We start from the raw sequence: 27343 nt of genomic DNA, 5'->3' as shown, positions 1-27343 counted from the left end.
GTCAGAAAGATCGGATCACAATCACCTCTTTTAAAATCGTCCATACCTGGGAGAAGAAAAAAAATGACGTAGGAACAATCAGAATGTGGACAAGATCAGCAGCAGGTATAAAACGGGTACTGAAGAAGATTCAGTGTTTTGCAGATAAAGCCAATATCCTCATGTGCATCTGTCTACACATAAATGCCATTATTTAACCTTGTATTTGTACTTCGTAGTGTAATGGTTTGTACCAGTCCATGTTTCATACATGCAGCATGTCTGATGACTTTTCAATAGTTATACTCTTAGCACCACAGGATTATTGAATATTAATAAACTGTTGACAGGAAGTGACAACGTCTCTTTGTCTGCATTATTTTCGAAAAAAAAAAGTAAACTAGAAGGTCGGGATTCAATGCCAGCTATGGTTCTAGACGCACGGCTCACGATAATGCACTTTGAAGGGTCACTTGTACAGCTGCCATGTACAGCTGTTAACATGAATGCCATCTCCGCAGACATCTAGGAAAATGCTTTTAAAAGCTGTGTTTTCAGCTGTATAGTGATTTGCGCTATAGTTAATGTAAATAAAATAAAAATGTAAAAAGACTGCTGGACACAGCAGATCAATGAGAGAATTTTATTTGTGCTACAAATTTTAAAACAGATCAAACATTTTAAAATACATATACTTTTCTTCTCCCCCCCCAAAAAGTAGGATTTAATAGAATAGCAAAATACTTTCAGCAAAAAACATAACATGGTTTCAACCCACCTTTTAAACACCATGGTCTCAACCCACCTTTTAAACACCATGGTCTCAACCCACCTTTTAAACACCATGGGCTCAACCCACCTTTTAAACACCATGGTCTCAACCCACCTTTTAAACACCATGGTCTCAACCCACCTTTTAAACACCATGGTTTCAACCCACCTTTTAAACACCATGGTTTCAACCCACCTTTTAAACACCATGGTTTCAACCCACCTTTTAAACACCATGGTTTCAACCCACCTTTTAAACACCATGGTTTCAACCCACCTTTTAAACACCATGGTCTCAACCCACCTTTTAAACACCATGGTTTCAACCCACCTTTTAAACACCATGGTCTCAACCCACCTTTTAAACACCATGGTCTCAACCCACCTTTTAAACACCATGGTTTCAACCCACCTTTTAAACACCATGGTTTCAACCCACCTTTTAAACACCATGGTTTCAACCCACCTTTTAAACACCATGGTTTCAACCCACCTTTTAAACACCATGGTTTCAACCCACCTTGAAATAGCTTTCGTTTAGCAGTTTTTTTAGTTTTTTTTTTAATGTTGGTTTTTGTGCAACAATCATAGATTTTATATAAAGACTTGTGATCAGCAGATGAGAAAACCAAAAAAAAAACATTGTGAAGTGTTACAAAAATGGTGTCCTGATTAGTTAGAACAGACAGGCTAAAGCTGAGGAATAGAATCGAGTACATTCTAATTCCATTAGTAGAACCACCTCTGGACCAGCACTCTACTGCTGAGACTAGAACACTAGGGAGGGACAAGGGGACAACTACTAGGCTACAGCAGACACTATAGACTAAAGAGTCAGAGAGAAGGTTAGAAACAGAGGGTGAGGAGTAAAACAGGACAGAGTTAGAGAAAGAAAGGGAGAGTTAGATTATTATTTTTTATTTTTTTAAGTTATAATTGTAGCTGTGTAGTTATGTTGAGTTGGTCCCACCCTTCAATTCCCCTGACAAAAAGGTTCTTCCTGTTTACAGAGTATCACAGTCTTTTTATTTTGTAACGTTGCAGATAGAAGCGCGTTTCAGATCAGGACATGGTGTTTGTAACTGCAGGGAAGGGAGGTAGAAGTTATAACCTCCTGGAGGTCTGAAGTAGTGCATTATGTAGGGAACAGGATGCCATTAGGGAAGCAGACTTCCAGAAGGTTCTACCTCCTTCCCTGCAGTCAAACACCATGTCCTGATCTGAAACGCGCTTCTCTCTGCAACGTTACAAAATAAAAAAGTCCTGTTCTGAAGCAGTCTGCAACGTTACAAAATAAAAGTCCTGTTGTGAAGCAGTTTGCAATGTTACAAAATAAAAGTCTTCCTCTTTAACATTAAAAACATTCTTTAATGTCAAAAAGTAAAAGCTCCCTAGATAAACAACAAAAAAACAATAGAAACATTTAAGGCTTTTTAAGGGATAAAATGATCATGAAAATGCTAAAAAAAATTACTGTACACACATACAGCTGAGATCCACACCTGGGTCACACACATACAGCTGAGATCCACACCTGGGTCACACACACAGCTGAGATCCACACCTGGGTCACACAGCTGAGATCCACACCTGGGTCACACACACACAGCTGAGATCCACACCTGGGACCCACAGTTGGGTCACACACACACACAGCTGGGACCCACAGCTGGGTCACACACACACACAGCTGGGACCCACAGCTGGGTCACACACTATAGCAGTGGTTCTCCAACCTCTCCTCGTGGACCCGAGCCATTTCACCATGTTGTTGTAGCTCTGAGATAGCTCACCTGATTCACACAATCAGAGCCTTGATAATTAGTTGAATCAGGTGTGCTGTGTTCTGTGGGGCTCAGTCGGTAGAGCACAACAGAGTATTATAGTAGAGTATTATAGCATAGTACAGTGTATTATAGCATTATAGTATACTACAGAGTAGTACAGAGTATTATAGTATGGTCCAGAGCATTATAGTATAGTACAGAGTATTATAGCACAGAGTATTATAGTATAGTACAGAGTATTATAGTACAGAGTATTATAGTATAGTACAGAGTATTTGCAGTGTGTGTAGTTGACCCAGGTTAGAACTCAGCACCTTCTAATGATGAAATTAAAGAAACACAATCAGACCGTCTAAATTAGGTTAGCCTCCTCTCCTCCCTCCGCTACAGAGCAGGAGAACACATACCGGGTCCTGCAGGGCCCCTCTCCTCTCCTCCCTCCTCTCCTCCGCTACAGAGCAGGAGAACACACACTGGATCCTGCAGGGCCCCTCTCATCTCCTCCGCTACAGAGCAGGAGAACACACACTGGATCCTGCAGGGCCCCTCTCCTCTCCTCCCTCCTCCGCTACAGAGCAGGAGAACACACACAACGGGTCCTGCAGGGCCCCTCTCCTCTCCTCCCTCCGCTACAGAGCAGGAGAACACACACACAACAGGTTCTGCAGGGCCCCTCCTCTCCTGGGCCACAGTGCCTGCTGGTCCTTACCTCAAACCTTGGTCTGAAGCAGTACACTATGTAGGGAATAGGGCTCTGGTCTGAAGCAGTACACTATGTAGGGAATAGGGCTCTGGTCTCTGAAGCAGTACACTATGTAGGGAATAGGGTCCTGGTCTAAAGCAGTACACTATGTAGGGAATAGGGTGCCATTTGGGATGCAAGCCTTTATCTACCTGGTGACACCTTGGGGGCGTGCGTCTCAAATGGCACTACAGAGGGAGATCTGGCGTCAGGGGTTAAAGGTCAGGGACAGGCTTATTGATCACTGGCAGTTATTAATCAATACCAATTATGGATGACTGATCAGTGAGAGTTCAGTGACAGCTATCAGTAGGAGGTTAGAGGTGAGGGATCAGAGGGTGAACCAGCAGACACTGGGACCCAGGGGTCAGACTGGTGAGATGGTTCACCCAGAGAGGCTCCTCCTCTAGACACCAGGTCAGGGGTTAGAGTTCAGCAGTTCTACTTCCTGTTGTCGTGTGGCTGAGAACTCATGGCCACGATGACTGGCTGCTGCTGCTGAATGGGAGGAGCCGCCCCGTCCTCCTCCATCTTAGGCCTCTTAGCCTGGGGGTCGCCTGGCACCTCCGGCCCAACATCAGGCCCCGCGCTGGGCTGTCTGCTCACCAGGGCTGGGGGGGAGCTGGAGGCCTGGGCTGCCAGGATCTGGAGAGGACTGGTCAGAGCTGGGGGTGGGGGTGGGAGGAAGGGGAGGAAGAGGAGAAAGGAAGGACAGAGTCAATACATCACCATAATGAAACATAACTTACCATACATCAATGATATTAACATATCAACCATGTCAACAAAAACAATAACACTGGTTGCTAAGGTAGCCGTACCGTAAGGGTTGGCAACGCTGGTAGCCGTGGCGACGGCAGTGTGTTTGCCGTTCTGAGTGACAGGGCGGACAGGAAGTTGGTGCAGCCCCAGAGATAGGCCATGCCCCTCTGACCCCTGACCCCCCTGCTGAGCTCCCTCCAACGACTGGATCACTCGCTCCCTATTCTGCTGCTGCGCATCTGGGGGACAAATATAACACATATATATTAATATACACTGAACACCAATATAAAGCAACATGTAAAGTGTTGGTCCCACGTTTCATGAAGCTGAAATAAAGAAGATTCCAGAAATGTTTCATACGTACAAAAAAAGCTATAAAATGTTGTGCACAAATTTGTTTTCGTCGCTGTTATTGAGCATTTCTCCTTTGTCAAGATAATCCATCCACCTGACAGGTGTGGCATATCAAGAAGCTGATTAAACAGCATGATCATTACACAGGTGCACCTTGTGCTGGGGACAATAAAAGGACACTAAAATGTGCTGTTTTGTTACATCACAATGCCACAGAAGTCAAGTTGAGGGTGCATGCAATTGGCATGCTGACGGCAGGAATGTCCGCCAGAGCTGTTGCCAGAGAATTGAATGTTAATTTCTCTATCATAAGCCACCTCCAATGTGAGGAAGCCAGCCTCACAACTACAGGCCACGTGTAACCACGCCAGCCCAGGACCTCTTCACCTGCGGGATCGTCTGAGACCAGCCACCCGGACAGCTGATGGAACTGTAGGTTTGCACAGCCAAAGAATTTCTGCACAAACTGTCCGAAACGGTCTCAGAGAAGCTCATCTGCGTGGTCGTCGTCCACACCAGGGTCTTGACCTGAGTGCAGTTAGGCGTCGTAACCGACTTCAGTGGGCAAATGCTGACCTTCAATGGCCACTGGTATGCTGGAGAAGCCATCACCTCATGTTGTTTCAGCATGATAATGTACGGCCCCATGTTACAAGGATCTATACACAATTCCTGGAAGATGAAAATGTCCCAGTTCTTCCATGGCCTGCATACTTACCTTAAAAAAAATGTCTGGTATCTGTGACCAACAGATGCATATCTGTATTCCCAGTCATGTGAAATCCAGGATTTTATTTCAAATGACTAATTTCCTCATATGAACTGTAACTCAGTAAAATCTTTGAAATTGTTGCATATATAAATAGGAAAAAGTAGGTACTGGATTATTTTATACACCTATTTACGTCCCCTTTTATTTTGGTGGCAACGAAAAGCCCGATTTTGAATAAAATCAAAATTGACTTTTTCCTTGCCACCAAAATAAAGGGGACATAAATAGGTGTATAAAATAATCCAGTACCGACCATATTGACCTCATAAAAACAAACAGCAGCTGGAAAACAAAATGTGAAAAAAGAAAAGAAAGTACAAGACAATGTAAATATATATCTCTCATGTCTGGGGGAGAAATATGTAGGACATACAGTGAAAGTACTCAGACCATATATATTCACATTTGCACAAATGCTAAAAACGGTTTTCGCTTTCTCATTATGGGTATTGTGATGTCATTATGGGGTATTGTGATGTCATTATGGGGTATTGCGATGTCATTATGGGGTATTGTGATGTCATTATGGGGTATTGTGTGAAGACAGAGTATTTTTTTAATCCATTTTAGAATAAGGCTGTAACATAATAAAATGTGGAAAAAGTCAAGGGGTCTGAATACTTCCCAAAGGCACCGGTTATGTCACTTTATGCATCAGACACATAAGGAACCCTTGACCTTCAGCAAAATACACTTGTGGAGATTTCAAAGGATTTGATTGGTGTAAGCAATATGGTTTAAATTTCTACCTAGCCTATCAGAGGGCAAGGTAGAACTATTGCCATATTACCAGCACCGGTCAAATCCTCTCAGATTGAAGGGTCTAGGGGTCCATTTGGAATTGGGTCACAATCTAGCCGTACCTCTCTGCTCGCTGGTGCCCTCTGCTCCCTGCTGGCCAGCGCCGGTATTACCATGACTCTGCCCCCCGCCGGGGGTGAGGATGTACCCGTTTGGGGGGTGGGAGGCCGTAGCCGTGGTGACCAGACGGAGCATGGTGAGGGTGTTGGGGGGGCTCTGCAGCATGTGGAGGGTCTGTCCCCCAGCGACTCCGGGGCCTGAGAACAAGGTTAGGGGTTTACCCATCCCTGAGGGCAGGGGGTGGGGCGGGGCGGCCATGATCACAGGCTGGCCATGTACTGGAGAACCTGGGGGGGGTGTGAGAACACAAACACGGTCTTTAGTTGTCTGAGCATCTGTACATGTGTTCCTACCTGGGGAGCTCTGTATCTGGTGAGGAGGATAGTTTATGGTGTAGATGTGTTCCTACCTGGGGAGCTCTGTATCTGGTGAGGATGATAGTTTATGGTGTAGATGTGTTCCTACCTGGGGAGCTCTGTATCTGGTGAGGAGGATAGTTTATGGTGTAGATGTGTTCCTACCTGGGGAGCTCTGTATCTGGTGAGGAGGATAGTTTATGGTGTAGATGTGTTCCTACCTGGGGAGCTCTGTATCTGGTGAGGAGGATAGTTTATGGTGTAGATGTGTTCCTACCTGGGGAGCTCTGTATCTGGTGAGGAGGATAGTTTATGGTGTAGATGTGTTCCTACCTGGGGAGCTCTGTATCTGGTGAGGAGGATAGTTTATGGTGTAGATGTGTTCCTACCTGGGGCGCTCTGTGTATATCTGTACTCTGGTACGGAGGCCAGTTTGTGAGCCAGGTCGTGATGGTGAGGGTGGTCGTGAGACAGAGGAGACCCCTCTCTAGAGAGACACTCTGGGGTCTGAAGACCACTGGAGGGAGGGGAGAGGAGACCCTGGTGGGTGGGGGAGGCTGGGGCACTCCTAGAGGGGGGGAGGGGGAGATGGTTAGGGCATTAACACACTGTAAACACACCGCCCTCCCAGTAAAACACACTCCTCTCAGACTGAGACTTTTCAAAAGGTGAGAGCGAAGAGCAAACACGCACTCCAGGATTGTTTGAGACACACCTTATTGCGAGCTAGATAGACTTACTTTGTTCTATCCAATCAAACGAGAGCGAGAGCGAGAGAGAGAGAGTTAAACAGAAACAGACAGATTATAACTGTTTAACTGAGGGTTTACAAGTCACTACATCAAGGAGGAGGGTCTGAAGAGAGGCTACTGTATAAGCAGGCTTTTACAACAACCCTGCACTAACACACCTGGTTCTACTAACCATTTCCTCTTCACGACCTTGATTAGCTAAAGGTGAGGGGTCTGATGTCAGGGGTCGTACCTGGATGAGAGCGGTCCGAACGGCGTGCGGAAGCAGGCCACGCCCCTCTGCCGTCTCTTCCTGAAGGCTTGTTCCACCAGCTTGCCCTCTGAGGCCGAGTCCACACGCCAGAAACTACCTTTCCCAGGCTCCTCCTGGCTACGAGCCACCTTCAGGAAGTAACGGTTCAGAGAAAGGTTGTGGCGGATCGAGTTCTGGGAACAGAGGAAAGGGGGGATAGTTGGGGGTAGGTGATGTGTCTAGTTACCCGGTAGTGGGGGTAGGTGATGTGTCTAGTTACCCGGTAGTGGGGGTAGGTGATGTGTCTAGTTACCCGGTAGTGGGGGTAGGTGATGTGTCTAGTTACCCGGTAGTGGGGGTAGGTGATGTGTCTAGTTACCCGGTAGTGGGGGTAGGAGATGTGTCTAGTTACCCGGTAGTGGGGGTAGGTGATGTGTCTAGTTACCCGGTAGTGGGGGTAGGTGATGTGTCTAGTTACCCGGTAGTGGGGGTAGGTGATGTGTCTAGTTACCCGGTAGTAGGGGTAGGTGATGTGTCTAGTTACCCGGTAGTAGGGGTAGGTGATGTGTCTAGTTACCTGGTAGTAGTGGTAGGTGATGTGTCTAGTTACCTGGTAGAAGGGGTAGGTGATGTGTCTAGTTACCCGGTAGTAGGGGTAGGTGATGTGTCTAGTTACCCGGTAGTAGGGGTAGGTGATGTGTCTAGTTACCCGGTAGTAGGGGTAGGTGATGTGTCTAGTTACCCGGTAGTGGGGGTAGGTGATGTGTCTAGTTACCTGGTAGTAGTGGTAGGTGATGTGTCTAGTTACCTGGTAGTAGGGGTAGGTGATGTGTCTAGTTACCCGGTAGTGGGGGTAGGTGATGTGTCTAGTTACCTGGTAGTAGGGGTAGGTGATGTGTCTAGTTACCCGGTAGTGGGGGTAGGTGATGTGTCTAGTTACCTGGTAGTAGGGGTAGGTGATGTGTCTAGTTACCTGCCAGCCCTTGTCAGCAGTGCGATAGTAGGGATAGTGTTTGGTGATGTGTGTGTAGATTCCAGACAGGGTCAGCTGTCTGTCTGGTGCTGAAGAGATGGCCTGGACTATCAACTGGGCGTACGAGTAGGGAGGCTTAGATTCATCCTGGATAAGACAGGAGAGAGGGGTTAATATAGACACACACACACACACACACACACACACACACACACACACACACACACACACACACACACACACACACACACACACACACACACACACAGAGTGAGGTATACCTTGGGGCTGTCTCCTCCGCCGGACTCTCCATGTTGCTCGGCAATGCCCCTCTGTTGCTCGGAGACAGCCTTGGCAGCGAACTCCGCAGCCAGCTGGAGGTCAGAGGTCACGTTGCGTCCGTAGCGATAACCTGATGACCCCGCACCCCTTGGACTGGCCGGGCACGAGTTAGGAACACTGGAGAGGAGGATGAGAGGAGGAAAGAGAGTAAGATCTAGAATTGAATTCCACCTAACGGATAGACCCATCATTTTTTTTACTTAAAAATGTCAAACAGAAACCATTGAGTTCAAAGTTAAACAAACCATTACAATCCTAGGACTACTTTTAACCATTTTACACTGAACATTTTACACTGAACATTTTACAAAACACATGTACTGGAAGAACTGTGCAGATTTACTGTACGCAGCCCTACACTGTGTTACCGATTCATTTATTTGGACCTTGGTGATATGTAATACTGAAAGAGGCCTCTGGGTGTCACCATAACCCCACAATATGAAAACACCACCATACTATCGCCACTAAAATAACCCCACACTGTGCCAATAACACCACTAGACTACCCGCCCCACTAGACTACCCGCCCCACTAGACTACCCGCCCCACTAGACTACCCCAGTACCAATAACACCACTAGACTACCCGCCCACTAGACTACCCCGCCCCACTAGACTACCCCGCCCCACTAGACTACCCCGCCCCACTAGACTACCCCGCCCCACTAGACTACCCCAGTACCAATAACACCACTAGACTACCCGCCCCACTAGACTACCCGCCCCACTAGACTACCCCAGTACCAATAACACCACTAGACTACCCGCCCCACTAGACTACCCCGCCACACTAGACTACCCCGCCCCACTAGACTACCCCGCCCCACTAGACTACCCCGCCCCACTAGACTACCCCGCCCCACTAGACTACCCCGCCCCACTAGACTACCCCAGTAAACACCACACGTGCCAATAACACCACTAGACTACCCGCCCCACTAGACTACCCCGCCCACTAGACTACCCCGCCCCACTAGACTACCCGCCCCACTAGACTACCCGCCCCACTAGACTACCCCAGTACCAATAACACCACTAGACTACCCGCCCACTAGACTACCCGCCCCACTAGACTACCCGCCCCACTAGACTACCCCAGTGCCAATAACACCACTAGACTACCCGCCCCACTAGACTACCCGCCCCACTAGACTACCCGGCCCCACTAGACTACCCCAGTACCAATAACACCACTAGACTACCCCACTTACTACCCGCCCCACTAGACTACCCGCCCCACTAGACTACCCCAGTGCCAATAACACCACTAGACTACCCACCACTAGACTACCCGCCCCACTAGACACCCACCACTAGACTACCCACCACTAGACTACCCACCACTAGACTACCCCAGTACCAATAACACCACTAGACTACCCGCCCCACCAGACTACCCGCCCCACTAGACTACCCCGCCCCACTAGACTACCCCGCCCCACTAGACTACCCCAGTGTCAATAACACCACACCGTGCCAATAACACCACTAGACTACCCGCCCCACTAGACTACCCGCCCCACTAGACTACCCCGCCCCACTAGACTAACCACCCACTAGACTACCCCAGTACCAATAACACCACTAGACTACCCGCCCCACTAGACTACCCGCCCCACTAGACTACCCCAGTGCCAATAACACCACTAGACTACCCGCCCCACTAGACTACCCGCCCCACTAGACTACCCGCCCCACTAGACTACCCGCCCCAACTAGACTACCCCAGTACCAATAACACCACTAGACTACCCCCCACTAGACTACCCGCCCCACTAGACTACCCGCCCCACTAGACTACCCCAGTGCCAATAACACCACTAGACTACCCACCACTAGACTACCCGCCCCACTAGACTACCCGCCCCACTAGACTACCCCAGTTCCAATAACACCACTAGACTACCCGCCCCACTAGACTACCCGCCCCACTAGACTACCCGCCCCACTAGACTACCCGCCCCACTAGACTACCCGCCCACTAGACTACCCGCCCCACTAGACTACCCGCCCCACTAGACTACCCCAGTACCAATAACACCACTAGACTACCCGCCCCACTAGACTACCCGCCCCACTAGACTACCCCAGTGCCAATAACACCACTAGACTACCCGCCCCACTAGACTACCCGCCCCACTAGACTACCCGCCCCACTAGACTACCCCAGTACCAATAACACCACTAGACTACCCGCCCCACTAGACTACCCGCCCCACTAGACTACCCCAGTGCCAATAACACCACTAGACTACCCGGCCCCACTAGACTACCCGCCCCCACTAGACTACCCGCCCCCACTAGACTACCCGCCCCCACTAGACTACCCCAGTACCAATAACACCACTAGACTACCCACCACTATACTACCCGCCCCACTAGACTACCCGCCCCACTAGACTACCCGCCCCACTAGACTACCCCAGTGCCAATAACACCACTAGACTACCCACCACTAGACTACCCACCACTAGACTACCCGCCCCACTAGACTACCCACCACTAGACTACCCACCACTAGACTACCCGCCCCACGAGACTACCCGCCCCACGAGACTACCCCAGTGCCAATAACACCACTAGACTACCCACCACTAGACTACCCGCCCCACTAGACTACCCACCACTAGACTACCCACCACTAGACTACCCCAGTGCCAATAACACCACTAGACTACCCGCCCCACTAGACTACCCGCCCCACTAGACTCCGCCCCCACTAGACTACCCCAGTTCCAATGACACCACTAGACTACCCACCACTAGACTACCCGCCCAACTAGACTACCCACCACTAGACTACCCCGGCCCCACTAGACTACCCACCACTAGACTACCCCAGTGCCAATAACCTCTACACAGTGCCAATAACCCCACACCGTGCCAATACCACCACCAGTTCAAAGTTCAAAGTTAAACAAACCATTACAATCCTAGGACTACTTTTAACCATTTTACATTGAACATTTTACACTGAACATTTTACAAAACACATGTACTGGAAGAACTGTGCAGATTTACTGTACGCTGCCCTACACTGTGTTACCGATTCATTCATTTGGACCTTGGTGATATGTAATACTGAAAGAGGCCTCTGGGTGTCACCATAACCCCACAATATGAAAACACAACCATACTATCGCCACAAAAATAACCCCACACTGTGCCAATAACACCACTAGACTACCCGGCCCCACTAGACTACCCGCCCCACTAGACTACCCGCCCACTAGACTACCCGCCCCACTAGACTACCCCAGTACCAATAACACCACTAGACTACCCCGCCCCACTAGACTACCCCGCCCCACTAGACTACCCCGCCCCACTAGACTACCCCAGTGTCAATCACAACACCACTAGACTACCCGCCCCACTAGACTACCCGCCCCACTAGACTACCCGCCCCACTAGACTACCCGCCCCACTAGACTACCCGCCCCACTAGACTACCCCAGTACCAATAACACCACTAGACTACCCGCCCCACTAGACTACCCGCCCCACTAGACTACCCCAGTACCAAACACCACTAGACTACCCGCCCCACTAGACTACCCCGCCCACTAGACTACCCCGCTAACACCACTAGACTACCCGCCCCACTAGACTACCCGCCCCACTAGACTACCCGCCCCACTAGACTACCCCAGTACCAATAACACCACTAGACTACCCGCCCCACTAGACTACCCGCCCCACTAGACTACCCCAGTACCAATAACACCACTAGACTACCCGCCCACTAGACTACCCCGCCCCACTAGACTACCCCGCCCCACTAGACTACCCCGCCCCACTAGACTACCCCGCCCCACTAGACTACCCCAGTATCAATAACACCACACACCCGCCCACTAGACTACCCGCCCCACTAGACTACCACGCCCCACTAGACTACCCGCCCCACTAGACTACCCGCCCCACTAGACTACCCGCCCCACTAGACTACCCGCCCCACTAGACTACCCGCCCCACTAGACTACCCCAGTACCAATAACACCACTAGACTACCCGCCCCACTAGACTACCCGCCCCACTAGACTACCCCAGTGCCCCACTAGACTACCCGCCCCACTAGACTACCCCAGACCAAAACACCACTAGACTACCCGCCCCACTAGACTACCGCACCACTAGACTACCCCAGTACCAATAACACCACTAGACTACCCGCCCCACTAGACTACCCGCCCCACTAGACTACCCCGCCCCACTAGACTACCCCGCCCCACTAGACTACCCCGCCCCACTAGACTACCCCAGTGTCAATAACACCACTACCGTGCCAATAACACCACTAGACTACCCGCCCCACTAGACTACCCGCCCCACTAGACTACCCGCCCCACTAGACTACCCGCCCACTAGACTACCCCAGTACCAATAACACCACTAGACTACCCGCCCCACTAGACTACCCGCCCCACTAGACTACCCGCCCCACTAGACTACCCCAGTGCCAATAACACCACTAGACTACCCGCCCCACTAGACTACCCCGCCCCACTAGACTACCCGCCCCACTAGACTACCCGCCCCACTAGACTACCCCAGTACCAATAACACCACTAGACTACCCGCCCCACTAGACTACCCGCCCCACTAGACTACCCGCCCCACTAGACTACCCCAGTGCCAATAACACCACTAGACTACGCCGCCCCACTAGACTACCCCGCCCCACTAGACTACCCACCCCCACTAGACTACCCGCCCCACTAGACTACCCCAGTACCAATAACACCACTAGACTACCCGCCCCACTAGACTACCCGCCCCACTAGACTACCCCAGTGCCAATAACACCACTAGACTACCCGGCCCCACTAGACTACCCGCCCCACTAGACTACCCGCCCCACTAGACTACCCGCCCCCACTAGACTACCCCAGTACCAATAACACCACTAGACTACCCACCACTATACTACCCGCCCCACTAGACTACCCGCCCCACTAGACTACCCGCCCCACTAGACTACCCGTCCCACTAGACTACCCCAGTGCCAATAACACCACTAGACTACCCACCACTAGACTACCCGCCCCACTAGACTACCCACCACTAGACTACCCACCACTAGACTACCCCAGTGCCAATAACACCACTAGACTACCCGCCCCCACTAGACTACCCGCCCCCACTAGACTACCCCAGTACCAATAACACCACTAGACTACCCACCACTAGACTACCCGCCCAACTAGACTACCCACCACTAGACTACCCCGGCCCCACTAGACTACCCACCACTAGACTACCCCAGTGCCAATAACCCCTATACAGTGCCAATAACCCCACACCGTGCCAATACCACCACCAGTTCAAAGTTCAAAGTTAAACAAACCATTACAATCCTAGGACTACTTTTAACCATTTTACATTGAACATTTTACACTGAACATTTTACAAAACACATGTACTGGAAGAACTGTGCAGATTTACTGTACGCTGCCCTACACTGTGTTACCGATTCATTTATTTGGACCTTGGTGATATGTAATACTGAAAGAGGCCTCTGGGTGTCACCATAACCCCACAATATGAAAACACAACCATACTATCGCCACTAAAATAACCCCACACTGTGCCAATAACACCACTAGACTACCCGCCCCACTAGACTACCCGCCCCACTAGACTACCCGCCCCACTAGACTACCCCAGACCAATAACACCACTAGACTACCCGCCCCACTAGACTACCCCAGTACCAATAACACCACTAGACTACCCCGCCCCACTAGACTACCCCGCCCCACTAGACTACCCCGCCCCACTAGACTACCCCAGTGTCAATAACACCACTAGACTACCCGCCCCACTAGACTACCCGCCCCACTAGACTACCCGCCCCACTAGACTACCCCAGTACCAATAACACCACTAGACTACCCGCCCCACTAGACTACCCGCCCCACTAGACTACCCGCCCCACTAGACTACCCCAGTACCAAAAACACCACTAGACTACCCACCACTAGACTACCCGCCCCACTAGACTACCCGCCCCACTAGACTACCCCGCCCCACTAGACTACCCCAGTACCAATAACACCACTAGACTACCCGCCCCACTAGACTACCCGCCCCACTAGACTACCAGGCCCCACTAGACTACCCGGCCCCACTAGACTACCCGCCCCACTAGACTACCCGGCCCCACTAGACTACCCGCCCCACTAGACTACCCCAGTACCAATAACACCACTAGACTACCCGCCCCACTAGACTACCCGCCCCACTAGACTACCCGGCCCCACTAGACTACCCGGCCCCACTCGATTACCCGCCCCCACTAGACTACCCCAGTACCAATAACACCACTAGACTACCCGCCCCACTAGACTACCCGCCCCACTAGACTACCCCAGTACCAATAACACCACTAGACTACCCGCCCCACTAGACTACCCGCCCCACTAGACTACCCCGCCCCACTAGACTACCCCAGTGCCAATAACACCACTAGACTACCCGCCCCACTAGACTACCCGCCCCACTAGACTACCCGCCCCACTAGACTACCCGCCCCACTAGACTACCCGCCCCACTAGACTACCCCGCCCCACTAGACTACCCCGCCCCACTAGACTACCCCAGTGCCAATAACACCACTAGACTACCCACCACTAGACTACCCGCCCCACTAGACTACCCGCCCCACTAGACTACCCCGCCCCACTAGACTACCCCGCCCCACTAGACTACCCCAGTACCAATAACACCACTAGACTACCCGCCCCACTAGACTACCCGCCCCACTAGACTACCCGGCCCCACTAGACTACCCGGCCCCACTAGACTACCCGCCCCACTAGACTACCCCAGTACCAATAACACCACTAGACTACCCGCCCCACTAGACTACCCGCCCCACTAGACTACCCGCCCCACTAGACTACCCCAGTACCAATAACACCACTAGACTACCCGCCCCACTAGACTACCCGCCCTACTAGACTACCCCGCCCCACTAGACTACCCCGCCCCACTAGACTACCCCGCCCCACTAGACTACCCGTGTCAATAACACCACACCGTGCCAATAACACCACTAGACAACCCGCCCCACTAGACTACCGGCCCCACTAGACTACCCCAGTACCAATAACACCACTAGACTACCCGCCCCACTAGACTACCCGCCCCACTAGACTACCCCAGTGCCAATAACACCACTAGACTACCCGGCCCCACTAGACTACCCCAGTGCCAATAACACCACTAGACTACCCACCACTAGACTACCCGCCCCACTAGACTACCCCAGTGCCAATAACACCACTAGACTACCCACCACTAGACTACCCGCCCCACTAGACTACCCGCCCACTAGACTACCCCAGTGCCAATAACACCACTAGACTACCCGCCCCACTAGACTACCCGCCCCACTAGACTACCCCGCCCCACTAGACTACCCCGCCCCACTAGACTACCCCGCCCCACTAGACTACCCCGCCCCACTAGACTACCCGCCCCACTAGACTACCCCAGTACCAATAACACCACTAGACTACCCGCCCCACTAGACTACCCGCCCCACTAGACTACCCGCCCCACTAGACTACCCCAGTGCCAATAACACCACTAGACTACCCGGCCCCACTAGACTACCAGCCCCCACTAGACTACCCGCCCCCACTAGACTACCCGTCCCCACTAGACTACCCCAGTACCAATAACACCACTAGACTACCCACCACTAGACTACCCGCCCCACTAGACTACCCGCCCCACTAGACTACCCGCCCCACTAGACTACCCCAGTGCCAATAACACCACTAGACTACCCGCCCCACTAGACTACCCCAGTGCCAATAACACCACTAGACTACCCGGCCCCACTAGACTACCAGCCCCCACTAGACTACCCGCCCCACTAGACTACCCGTCCCCACTAGACTACCCCAGTACCAATAACACCACTAGACTACCCACCACTAGACTACCCGCCCCACTAGACTACCCGGCCCCACTAGACTACCCGCCCCACTAGACTACCCCAGTGCCAATAACACCACTAGACTACCCGCCCCACTAGACTACCCGCCCCACTAGACTACCCGCCCCACTAGACTACCCCAGTACCAATAACACCACTAGACTACCCACCACTATACTACCCGCCCCACTAGACTACCCGCCCCACTAGACTACCCCAGTGCCAATAACACCACTAGACTACCCACCACTAGACTACCCGCCCCACTAGACTACCCACCACTAGACTACCCACCACTAGACTACCCCAGTGCCAATAACACCACTAGACTACCCGCCCCACTAGACTACCCCGCCCCACTAGACTACCCCGCCCTACTAGACTACCCCGCCCCACTAGACTACCCGCCCCCACTAGACTACCCGCCCCACTAGACTACCCCAGTACCAATAACACCACTAGACTACCCGCCCCACTAGACTACCCGCCCCACTAGACTACCCGCCCCACTAGACTACCCCAGTGCCAATAACACCACTAGACTACCCACCACTATACTACCCGCCCCACTAGACAACCCGCCCCACTAGACTACCCGCCCCACTAGACTACCCCAGTGCCAATAACACCACTAGACTACCCACCACTAGACTACCCGCCCCACTAGACTACCCGCCCCACGAGACTACCCGCCCCACGAGACTACCCGCCCCACGAGACTACCCCAGTGCCAATAACACCACTAGACTACCCACCACTAGACTACCCGCCCCACTAGACTACCCACCACTAGACTACCCACCACTAGACTACCCCAGTGCCAATAACACCACTAGACTACCCGCCCCACTAGACTACCCGGCCAATAACCCACTAGACTACCCGCCCCACTAGACTACCCGCCCCCACTAGACTACCCCAGTACCAATAACACCACTAGACTACCCACCACTAGACTACCCGCCCCACTAGACTACCCACCACTAGACTACCCCGGCCCCACTAGACTACCCACCACTAGACTACCCCAGTGCCAATAACCCCTACACCGTGCCAATAACCCCACACCGTGCCAATACCACCACCAGTTCAAAGTTCAAAGTTAAACAAACCATTACAATCCTAGGACTACTTTTAACCATTTTACATTGAACATTTTACACTGAACATTTTACAAAACACATGTACTGGAAGAACTGTGCAGATTTACTGTACGCTGCCCTACACTGTGTTACCGATTCATTTATTTGGACCTTGGTGATATGTAATACTGAAAGAGGCCTCTGGGTGTCACCATAACCCCACAATATGAAAACACCACCATACTATCGCCACTAAAATAACCCCACACTGTGCCAATAACACCACTAGACTACCCGCCCCACTAGACTACCCGCCCCACTAGACTACCCGCCCCACTAGACTACCCCAGTACCAATAACACCACTAGACTACCCGCCCCACTAGACTACCCGCCCCACTAGACTACCCCGCCCCACTAGACTACCCCAGTGTCAATAACACCACTAGACTACCCGCCCCACTAGACTACCCGCCCCACTAGACTACCCGCCCCACTAGACTACCCCAGTACCAATAACACCACTAGACTACCCACCACTAGACTACCCGCCCCACTAGACTACCCGCCCCACTAGACTACCCCAGTACCAATAACACCACTAGACTACCCGCCCCACTAGACTACCCGGCCCCACTAGACTACCCGGCCCCACTAGACTACCCCAGTACCAATAACACCACTAGACTACCCGCCCCACTAGACTACCCGCCCCACTAGACTACCCCAGTGCCAATAACACCACTAGACTACCCGGCCCCACTAGACTACCCGGCCCCACTAGACTACCCGGCCCCACTAGACTACCCGGCCCCACTAGACTACCCGGCCCCACTAGACTACCCCAGTACCAATAACACCACTAGACTACCCGCCCCACCAGACTACCCGCCCCCACTAGACTACCCCAGTACCAATAACACCACTAGACTACCCGCCCCACCAGACTACCCGCCCCACTAGACTACCCCAGTGCCAATAACACCACTAGACTACCGGCCCCACTAGACTACCCGCCCCACTAGACTACCCGCCCCCACTAGACTACCCGCCCCACTAGACTACCCCAGTACCAATAACACCACTAGACTACCCCGCCCACTAGACTACCCCGCCCCACTAGACTACCCCGCCCCACTAGACTACCCCGCCCCACTAGACTACCCCAGTGCCAATAACACCACTAGACTACCCACCACTAGACTACCCGCCCCACTAGACTACCCACCACTAGACTACCCCAGTGCCAATAACACCACTAGACTACCCGCCCCCACTACACCGTGCCAATAACCCCACACCGTGCCAATACCACCACTATACTACCACCACATGGTGACACCACCACCACTATAACACTGAGCTTGAAATTAACTTGTTATCCACCTCTCCTTCAGACAGTAGGACTTTATTTTTTACACATCACTTTTTTACTTCCCCCCAAAAAGAGGTATGTAACAGCATGGGCCAAAAAGGAGCCTGTAAATGGTGTTGTATGATGCAAGGAACCACTTCACTAAATAACCTGCAATATTATCACTGGTGTTGACAATGGAAGGCTGCTGCTGTCTGGTCCCATGTATTAGACACCATCTCCTGCTGCTGTCTGATCCCATGTATTATACACCATCTCCTACTGCTGTCTGATCCCATGTATTATACACCATCTTCTGCTGCTGTCTGATCCCATGTATTATACACCATCTCCTACTGCTGTCTGATCACATGTATTAGACACCATCTCCTGCTGCTGTCTGATCCCATGTATTATACACCATCTCCTACTGCTGTCTGATCACATGTATTATACACCATCTCCTACTGCTGTCTGATCACATGTATTAGACACCATCTCCTGCTGCTGTCTGATCCCATGTATTATACACCATCTCCTACTGCTGTCTGATCACATGTATTAGACACCATCTCCTACTGCTGCTGTCTGATCCCATGTATTACACACCATCTCCTACTGCTGTCTGATCCCATGTATTAGACACCATCTCCTACTGCTGTCTGATCCCATGTATTAGACACCACCTCCTGCTGCTGTCTGATCCCATGTATTAGACCCCATCTTCTGCTGCTGTCTGATCTCATGTATTAGACACCATCTTCTGCTGCTGTCTGATCTCATGTATTAGACACCACCTCCTGCTGCTGTCTGATCTCATGTATTAGACACCATCTTCTGCTGCTGTCTGATCCCATGTATTAGACCCCATCTTCCTGCTGCTGTCTGATCTCATGTATTAGACACCATCTCCTGCTGCTGTCTGATCCCATGTATTATACACCATCTCCTGCTGCTGTCTGATCTCATGTATTATACACCACCTCCTGCCATTGGGGCCTTGAGCAAGGCACTTAACAACACCCCGCCCCAGAGTTAAACACTGCTCTGATTGGCTGCTGTATAAAACGCATGTGGTCCGTCAACCCTCCATCTGGAGAGATACTGGGTGTGCAGGCTTTTGGTCCAACCCTGCTCAAACACACCAGTCAGCTTATCAAGGTTCCTGTTGAGCAGCTGATATTTTACAACGTGATTGTGTTAGAGCAGGGCTGGAGTAAAAGCCTGCACCCCCAGCAGCTGGAATCTCCTGGAGAATGGTTGGCCACCCTGCAACATTACATTTATAACCAAATACTGTGAGTGGCCCAGCCAGAGCCCGGACTTGAACCGGATCAAACATCTCTGGAGAGACCTGAAAATAGCTGTGCAGCGACGCTCCCCATCCAACCTGACAGGGGTTGAGAGGATCTGCAGAGAAGAATGAGAGAAACTCCCCAAATACAGGTGTGCCAAGCTTGTAGAGTCATACCAAGAAGACTTGAGGCTGTCATCGATGCCAAAGCTGCTTCAACAAAGTACTGAGGAAAGGGTCTGAATACTTACGTAAATGTTTTTTTTTTTTTGCAAGCATTTCTAAAAACCTGTTTTCCCTTTGTCATTATGGGGTATTGTGTGTAGATTGATGGAAAAAAATGATTTAATCCGATTTAGAATAAGGCTTTAACGTTAACAAAATGTGTAAAAGGTCAAGTGGTTTGAATACTTTCTGAAGGCACTGTATATCCCTACTTTACAGTGGAAAGATCCCAAGACCACACACACACAGGCCCCTCCTCTGGGCAGTAAAGTAAACACTGGTTTCCAGGGGAGAGAGTGTGTTTGTTTTGGCTCAGAAGCTGTAGTGTGTATGTGCGTTTGCAGGTGGTTCAAACAAAAGAAGAGGAAGGAGAGATGAAGAAGAAGAGTGAAAGACGTATGAAAGGAGAGAGAAAGAAAATAGACAGGAAAAGTTAGATAAAACTCAAATCAAACTGTACAACTATAGAACTCCAATCAAACAACCGTAGAACTAACTGGAACTATAGAGCTATAATCAAAACAACTGTAGAACTAACTGGAACTATAGAGCTATAATCAAAACAACGGTAGAACTAACTGGAACTATAGAGCTATATTCAAAACAACGGTAGAACTAACTGGAACTATAGAGCTATATTCAAAACAACGGTAGAACTAACTGGAACTATAGAACTATATTCAAACAACCCTAAAACTAACTGGAACTATAATCAAACAACCGTAAAACTAACTGGAACTATAGAGCTATAATCAAAACAACTGTAGAACTAACTGGAACTATAGAGCTATAATCAAAACAACGGTAGAACTAACTGGAACTATAGAGCTATATTCAAAACAACGGTAGAACTAACTGGAACTATAGAACTATATTCAAACAACCCTAAAACTAACTGGAACTATAATCAAACAACCGTAAAACTAACTGGAACTATAGAGCTATAGTCAAAACAATGGTAGAACTAACTGGAACTATAGAGCTATAATCAAAACAACGGTAGAACTAACTGGAACTATAGAGCTATAATCAAAACAGCGGTAGAACTAACTGGAACTATAGAGCTATAATCAAAACAACGGTAGAACTAACTGGAACTATAGAGCTATAATCAAAACAGCGGTAGAACTAACTGGAACTATAGAGCTATAATCAAAACAACGGTAGAACTAACTGGAACTATAGAGCTATAATCAAAACAACGGTAGAACTAACTGGAACTATAGAGCTATAATCAAAACAACGGTAGAACTAACTGGAGCTATAGAGCTATAATCAAAACAACCGTAGAACTAACTGGAACTATAGAACTATATTCAAACAACCGTAGAACTAACTGGAACTATAGAGCTATAATCAAACAACCCTAAAACTAACTGGAACTATAATCAAACAACCGTAAAACTAACTGGAACTATAGAGCTATAATCAAAACAACGGTAGAACTAACTGGAACTATAGAGCTATAATCAAAACAACGGTAGAACTAACTGGAACTATAGAGCTATAATCAAAACAACGGTAGAACTAACTGGAACTATAGAGCTATAATCAAAACAACGGTAGAACTAACTGGAACTATAGAGCTATAATCAAAACAACGGTAGAACTAAATGGAACTATAGAGCTATAATCAAAACAACCGTAGAACTAACTGGAACTATAATCAAAACAACCGTAGAACTAACTGGAGCAGTACAGCTCTACAACTAGAGCAGTGGTTCCAGATCTTTTAACTGTTCCACCAACTGATTTTTGCTCTGCCCTGAGATTTTAGGCCCATGGTCCCATGAGTCTTCTCAAGTACCTCCTGTGGATAGGCCAAGTACCACCAGAGGTCCTAGTACCCCTGGATGGGAAACACTGAACTAGAGAACAGTTAAAACTCCAATCAAACAACCTTAGAACTAACTGGAACAGAAAAACTGTAGAACTATGTAAACAGGTTTAGAACTGTGGAACCTCCAAACTACACAACTGTAGAACTATGTAAATAGGTTTAGAACTGTGGAACCTCCAAACTACACAACTGTAGAACTATGTAAATAGGTTTAGAACTGTGGAATCTCCAAACTACACAACTGTAGAACTAGAGAGTGGTAATTAACAGGGTTGTAACCCCTGACAGCTAACCTCTCAACCTTTTCTTCACTCATGCATTTTCTTTAATAAATCAATGTCTTTTTTCAGAACCTTATCTTTGCTACAAAACGACAGCACACACACACCCCGCCCCCTTCTCTCACTACACATCCCTCCTCTTCTCCGTCTCTCTCCCCCCTCCTCTCCCCCCCAACAGTGTCAGCATGAGAACTGCCAAGGAGAGGGGGAGGTTAGGGGAGAATATAAAAACACAGTATAAACCTGTCCAACTAGATCAGTGGCTCCTATTACCATGTGAAGGTCCAATGGTGTTGTTTTGAGAGTGTGTGTATGTTGTGTGTGTGTGTGTGTGTGTGTATGTGTTACTTGTTGTGGGGTGGTGTTACAGTAGCTAAAGTAGCAAGCCTGAAAAAGGCCACAGTGCGATAGGAGCGAGGGAAGGGGTGTGTGTATGGTGTGTGTGTGTATGGGGGAGTGTGTGAGTGTGTGTATGGGAGAGTGAGTGAGTGTGTGTGTGTGGGGGGGCCTAAGGGGGAGCTCTGAAAAGGAAACCAGTGAGTGGAGAGCAGGAGGAAAAACACACAGGCCCAGGCGGAAAAAAACCTGAGGTTGGACCAATCAGGAGCCTACTAGCGGCTGCCGTGCCATATATGGCTTGTGTACACATACTATGACACCAGAGGGCCCACGTGGTGCAGGACAACACACACACCACCAGGGGGAGACAGACACACAGGGAATATGCTGGAATACTTCCTCTCTTTCCAGGGGTTTTTTCTGACTCAAATAGTATTGGGCGAGTGTTTTCATGTGCCTATGTCCAAACAGTAAAGAAAATAATAATAAATATATATAATTTTTCAGAACGGAGAAATGTTTTCATTGTAAAATTAAACGACTAAAACCAGATATAAAGTACGTAGAAAAGATAGAGCTATATATTGAAATAAGATCATGTTTGAGAACTAACAATCACCAAAATAAAACTAGACAATCAGGGAGAATCTGAAATTCCCCGAATTACGGTGTCATGGCATGAGCCTCCACTAAAGCCAATGCAGAGATTCTGAACGTGTGTGTGTGTGAGCAGACGTGTTGGTGCGTCTCCTCACCTGAGGGTCCCCGTCGGAGAGGGCAGCGGGCTGACCAGGTGTCGCAGGTCATCATGGTGCATTGTGGGAATGCTGATCTTGAGGGGGGAGATGTGGGGGAGGAGGGTGAGGCGGGGCGGGGGAGACCGCTGCTCCTCCTCTCTCAACTCCTCCCCAGACAACAGAGAGGAGAACTGGATTTTTATCACTGTACTGGGGAACCTGAACACACATCTAGGAGAGGAGAGGAGAGAGGGAAGAAGACAGATGGTGTTGTTTAATTCACTATATGTTACAGTTACTAGACATCCCTTCATTAGAACACTTCCTACTCCTGCTAGTGCAGGCTTAGGTTCCAACCCAGCAATAAGTTAACCTCTACAGAATCGGTGGGTCCCCCATGGGACGGTTGAGCTAACGTAGGCTAATGTGATTAGCATGAGGTTGTAAGTAAGAAGAACATTTCCCAGGACATAGACATATCTGATATTGTCAGAAAGCTTAAATTTGTGTTTATCTAACTGCACTGTCCAATTTACAGTAGCTGTTACAGTGAAAGAATGCCATGCTATTGTTTGAGGAGAATGCAAAGTTATGAACTTCAAAATGTATTAAACCAATTAGGCACATTTGGGCAGTCTTGATACAACATCTTGAACAGAAATGCCATGGTTCATTGGATCAGTCTAAAACTGTGCACATGGCCTTCTGCCATTTAGTGGCCAAAATCTAAATTGCGCTTAAAGTCCTAAGTTAGATAAATGGCCTCTCTCTTGTATTTCAAATATGGTACAGAAAAAACAACTAATGTGTTATATTCTTCTACATTCATTTCACATTTCCACAAACTTCAAAGTGTTTCCTTTCAAATGGTATGAAGAATATGCATATCCTTGCTTCAGGTCCTGAGCGACAGGCAGTTAGATTTGGGAATGTCATTTTAGGCGAAAATTGAAGAAGAAAAAAAAGAAAAAGAAAAGAGGGGCGGATCCTTTTAACACACCTGGTTACAGGACTCCAGACTAACATTTTCCCCTGGTGGTACTGGTGCCTCTAAGTTCTTCAGTTGGTGGCACCAGGTTATTATATAGACAGAGACAGGCAGGCAGACTTTTGCACACACACAGACAGACAAATAGTTCCGTTGGCAGCTGTACCTGCCTCACACCTAATTTTTTAAAACACACATACCTGGGTAAGAATAGCAGCTATTCCTGTTCTCCTTTCAAAATGTGTGTGTGATTGGAAAGGACGAGATACATCTCTAATTGATGCGATTCATTGAATGATTTTAGATGACATCAAAATTAAGAATCCTATTCCTCATTACAAAAACAAAACAGTATTGTCATCTGTGTGATCAGCTGACGCTTGGCACTGCGGCACGGTGATCTTAGGCTTGTGTGCGGCTGCTCAGCCATGGAAACCCTTCATGAAGCTCCTGATGAACAGTTCTTGTGACATTGCTTCCAGAGGCAGTTTGGAACTCGGTAGTGAGTGTTGCAACGGAGGACAGACAACAACAAACAATGTAAGCGCTGTGCGCTTCAGTGGTCCCTTCCTGTGAGCTTGGGCTCCCGAGTGGCGCAGTGGTCTAAGGCACTGCATCTCAGTGCTGGAGGCGTCACTACAGACCCTGGTTCGATTCCATGCTGTATCACAACCAGCTGTGATTGGGAGTCCAATAGGACGGTGCACAATTGGCCCAGAGTTGTCCAGGTTAGGGTTTGGCAGTCATTGTAAATTAGAATTTGTTCTTAATTGACTTGCCTAGTTAAATAATGATGAAATGAATAACATTTAAAAATTGTGTCCTACCACTTCGAGGCTGAGCCGTTGTTGCTCTTAGACGTTTCCACTTCCCAATAACAGCACTTATATTTGACTGGGGCAGCTCTAGCAGGGCAGAAATTTTACAAACTGACTTGTTGGAAAGGGTGCATCCTATGACGGTGCCACATTGAAAGTCACTAAGCTCTTCACTAAGGTCATTCTACTGTAATGTTTGTCTATGGAGATTGCATGGCTGTGTGTTCGATTATTACACACCTGTCAGCAACGGGTGTGGCTGAAATAAACGAATCCACTAATTTGAGGGGGTGTCCACATACTTTTGGCCATGTATTATTAATTTATATATTAACCCCTTCATAGATATTTTTTGGGGGGGATAATGTGTTTTTTTATTTTTTATTACTTGCTATGTATTAGTGCCCTGTTGGAGCTAGAAACACGTATTTTGCTGCACCTGCGAATCTGTATACCCGACCAATAAACTTTTATTTGATAGGATAGCAAATAGCCGTCATGCTGACTTGAGTGACTGTTTACATTCTGTGTTTACGGGACGCAATGTCGCCACCACCGTCCGTCAAACCACTAAGATACAGTGAGTAGCTAGCTAACACAAGTTAATTCTAAATGTGGCTAATGTTTCAGTTTAGTTACACTGTGCAGTCTCCTAAAGACCTTCCATAAGACTGTTCACGTCTGCAATGGATTCACTTTAGCTAACAATTAGTTAGCTCGTATCTTCCCAATGTAGGTAACAAGTTAGGAGACTCTGGCTATATTTTTCAATGTCGGTTCTCAATGCGAATGTATTGAGTAGACAACAAGTTAGCTTGCTAACGTACAGTAGCCAGCTAGATGTGAATGTGGCAGGTGTTTGTTTATGTAGTTAGCTTAACATAACTAGCATGCTAATGTTGCTAACTTACTCTCGGGGCAGTTGCAGGGGTGGCGCGCCTCTCCTTTGGAACACGCCGTCCACGAATACCCCGTTCTTGCCGAGACAGCGCAACGAAAACCCGCACGGCTCCTCGAAGGTGATCTGGAGGTGCCGCCGAGAGATGAAGCTGGAGTGGCCCATGTTTATGTCCACGGAGCCGTGCGACGAGTTACGGCCTACAGTCACTGTCCGCTGCCGCATGACGAAATCAAAGTCCCGGCCTTCGAGCCTGGCCAGGGCCCGAGGAGGAGACGCGAGGCGAGGAGGCATTGCGCAGCCCCGGCTCAGCACCGAAGAGCCCGAGAAGGTGAAATTGGGAGGGTATGCGGGTGAGGTCACCCCGACTCGAACAGGGCTGCACGGGGCAGATTGCAAGGCCAGTAGGGCTCGAGCTCCGGTGTCGTCCCGAAAGTCTGCCATCTTCTTTTCGGGGGGTGGGGGGTGAATACAAACACACTCTCGACTCTCAGACACACAGGTCCCAGTAACATGAAGGGTTATTGGACAGGCCGCTCACTAGCTCTGTCGCTGTGGGAGAGAGACAGAAACAACATGGATTCTGGCCGCGGCGAAGACCCGGGGCGAATGAGGAGTGTGATCCGGAAATGGAGTTAGTTCGGAAAAGTTGTCTCGACCCCTCGGTCCAATAACACCGATAAGAGAAGCTGTAAACATCACACTGTTGCTGCTTAATAAATAAACCCCCATCCTATAACCCACTAGGGCTATTTATTTGTAGCATTGTTCAAGACCAGAATTACCGGACTAGGCCAATAGTATGGTATATTGAAGATGTTTGGCATATTATAATCATATTTATCAATA

General features: G+C 49.3%; 1 protein-coding gene across 1 annotated transcript; it reads right to left on the bottom strand.

Moving 5' to 3' along the window:
• Window positions 1-608: 608 nt before the first annotated feature.
• On the bottom strand, window positions 609-27319 carry LOC106593434 (forkhead box protein K1). Its single transcript, XM_045711275.1, has 9 exons — window positions 26508-27319; window positions 23809-24021; window positions 8626-8803; window positions 8345-8491; window positions 7372-7565; window positions 6777-6955; window positions 6034-6318; window positions 4101-4280; window positions 609-3944 (listed from the first exon to the last, which is right to left on the bottom strand). The coding sequence occupies exons 1-9, from the start codon at window positions 26936-26938 to the stop codon at window positions 3721-3723; spliced, it is 2031 nt and encodes a 676-aa protein (XP_045567231.1). The 5' UTR covers window positions 26939-27319; the 3' UTR covers window positions 609-3720.
• Between the last annotated feature and the right edge of the window lie 24 nt (window positions 27320-27343).

The sequence above is a fragment of the Salmo salar genome, chromosome ssa02 (genome assembly GCF_905237065.1).
Source record: "Salmo salar chromosome ssa02, Ssal_v3.1, whole genome shotgun sequence".
Classification (NCBI taxonomy): domain Eukaryota; kingdom Metazoa; phylum Chordata; class Actinopteri; order Salmoniformes; family Salmonidae; genus Salmo; species Salmo salar.
This window is presented reverse-complemented; position numbering and strand designations above follow the sequence as displayed.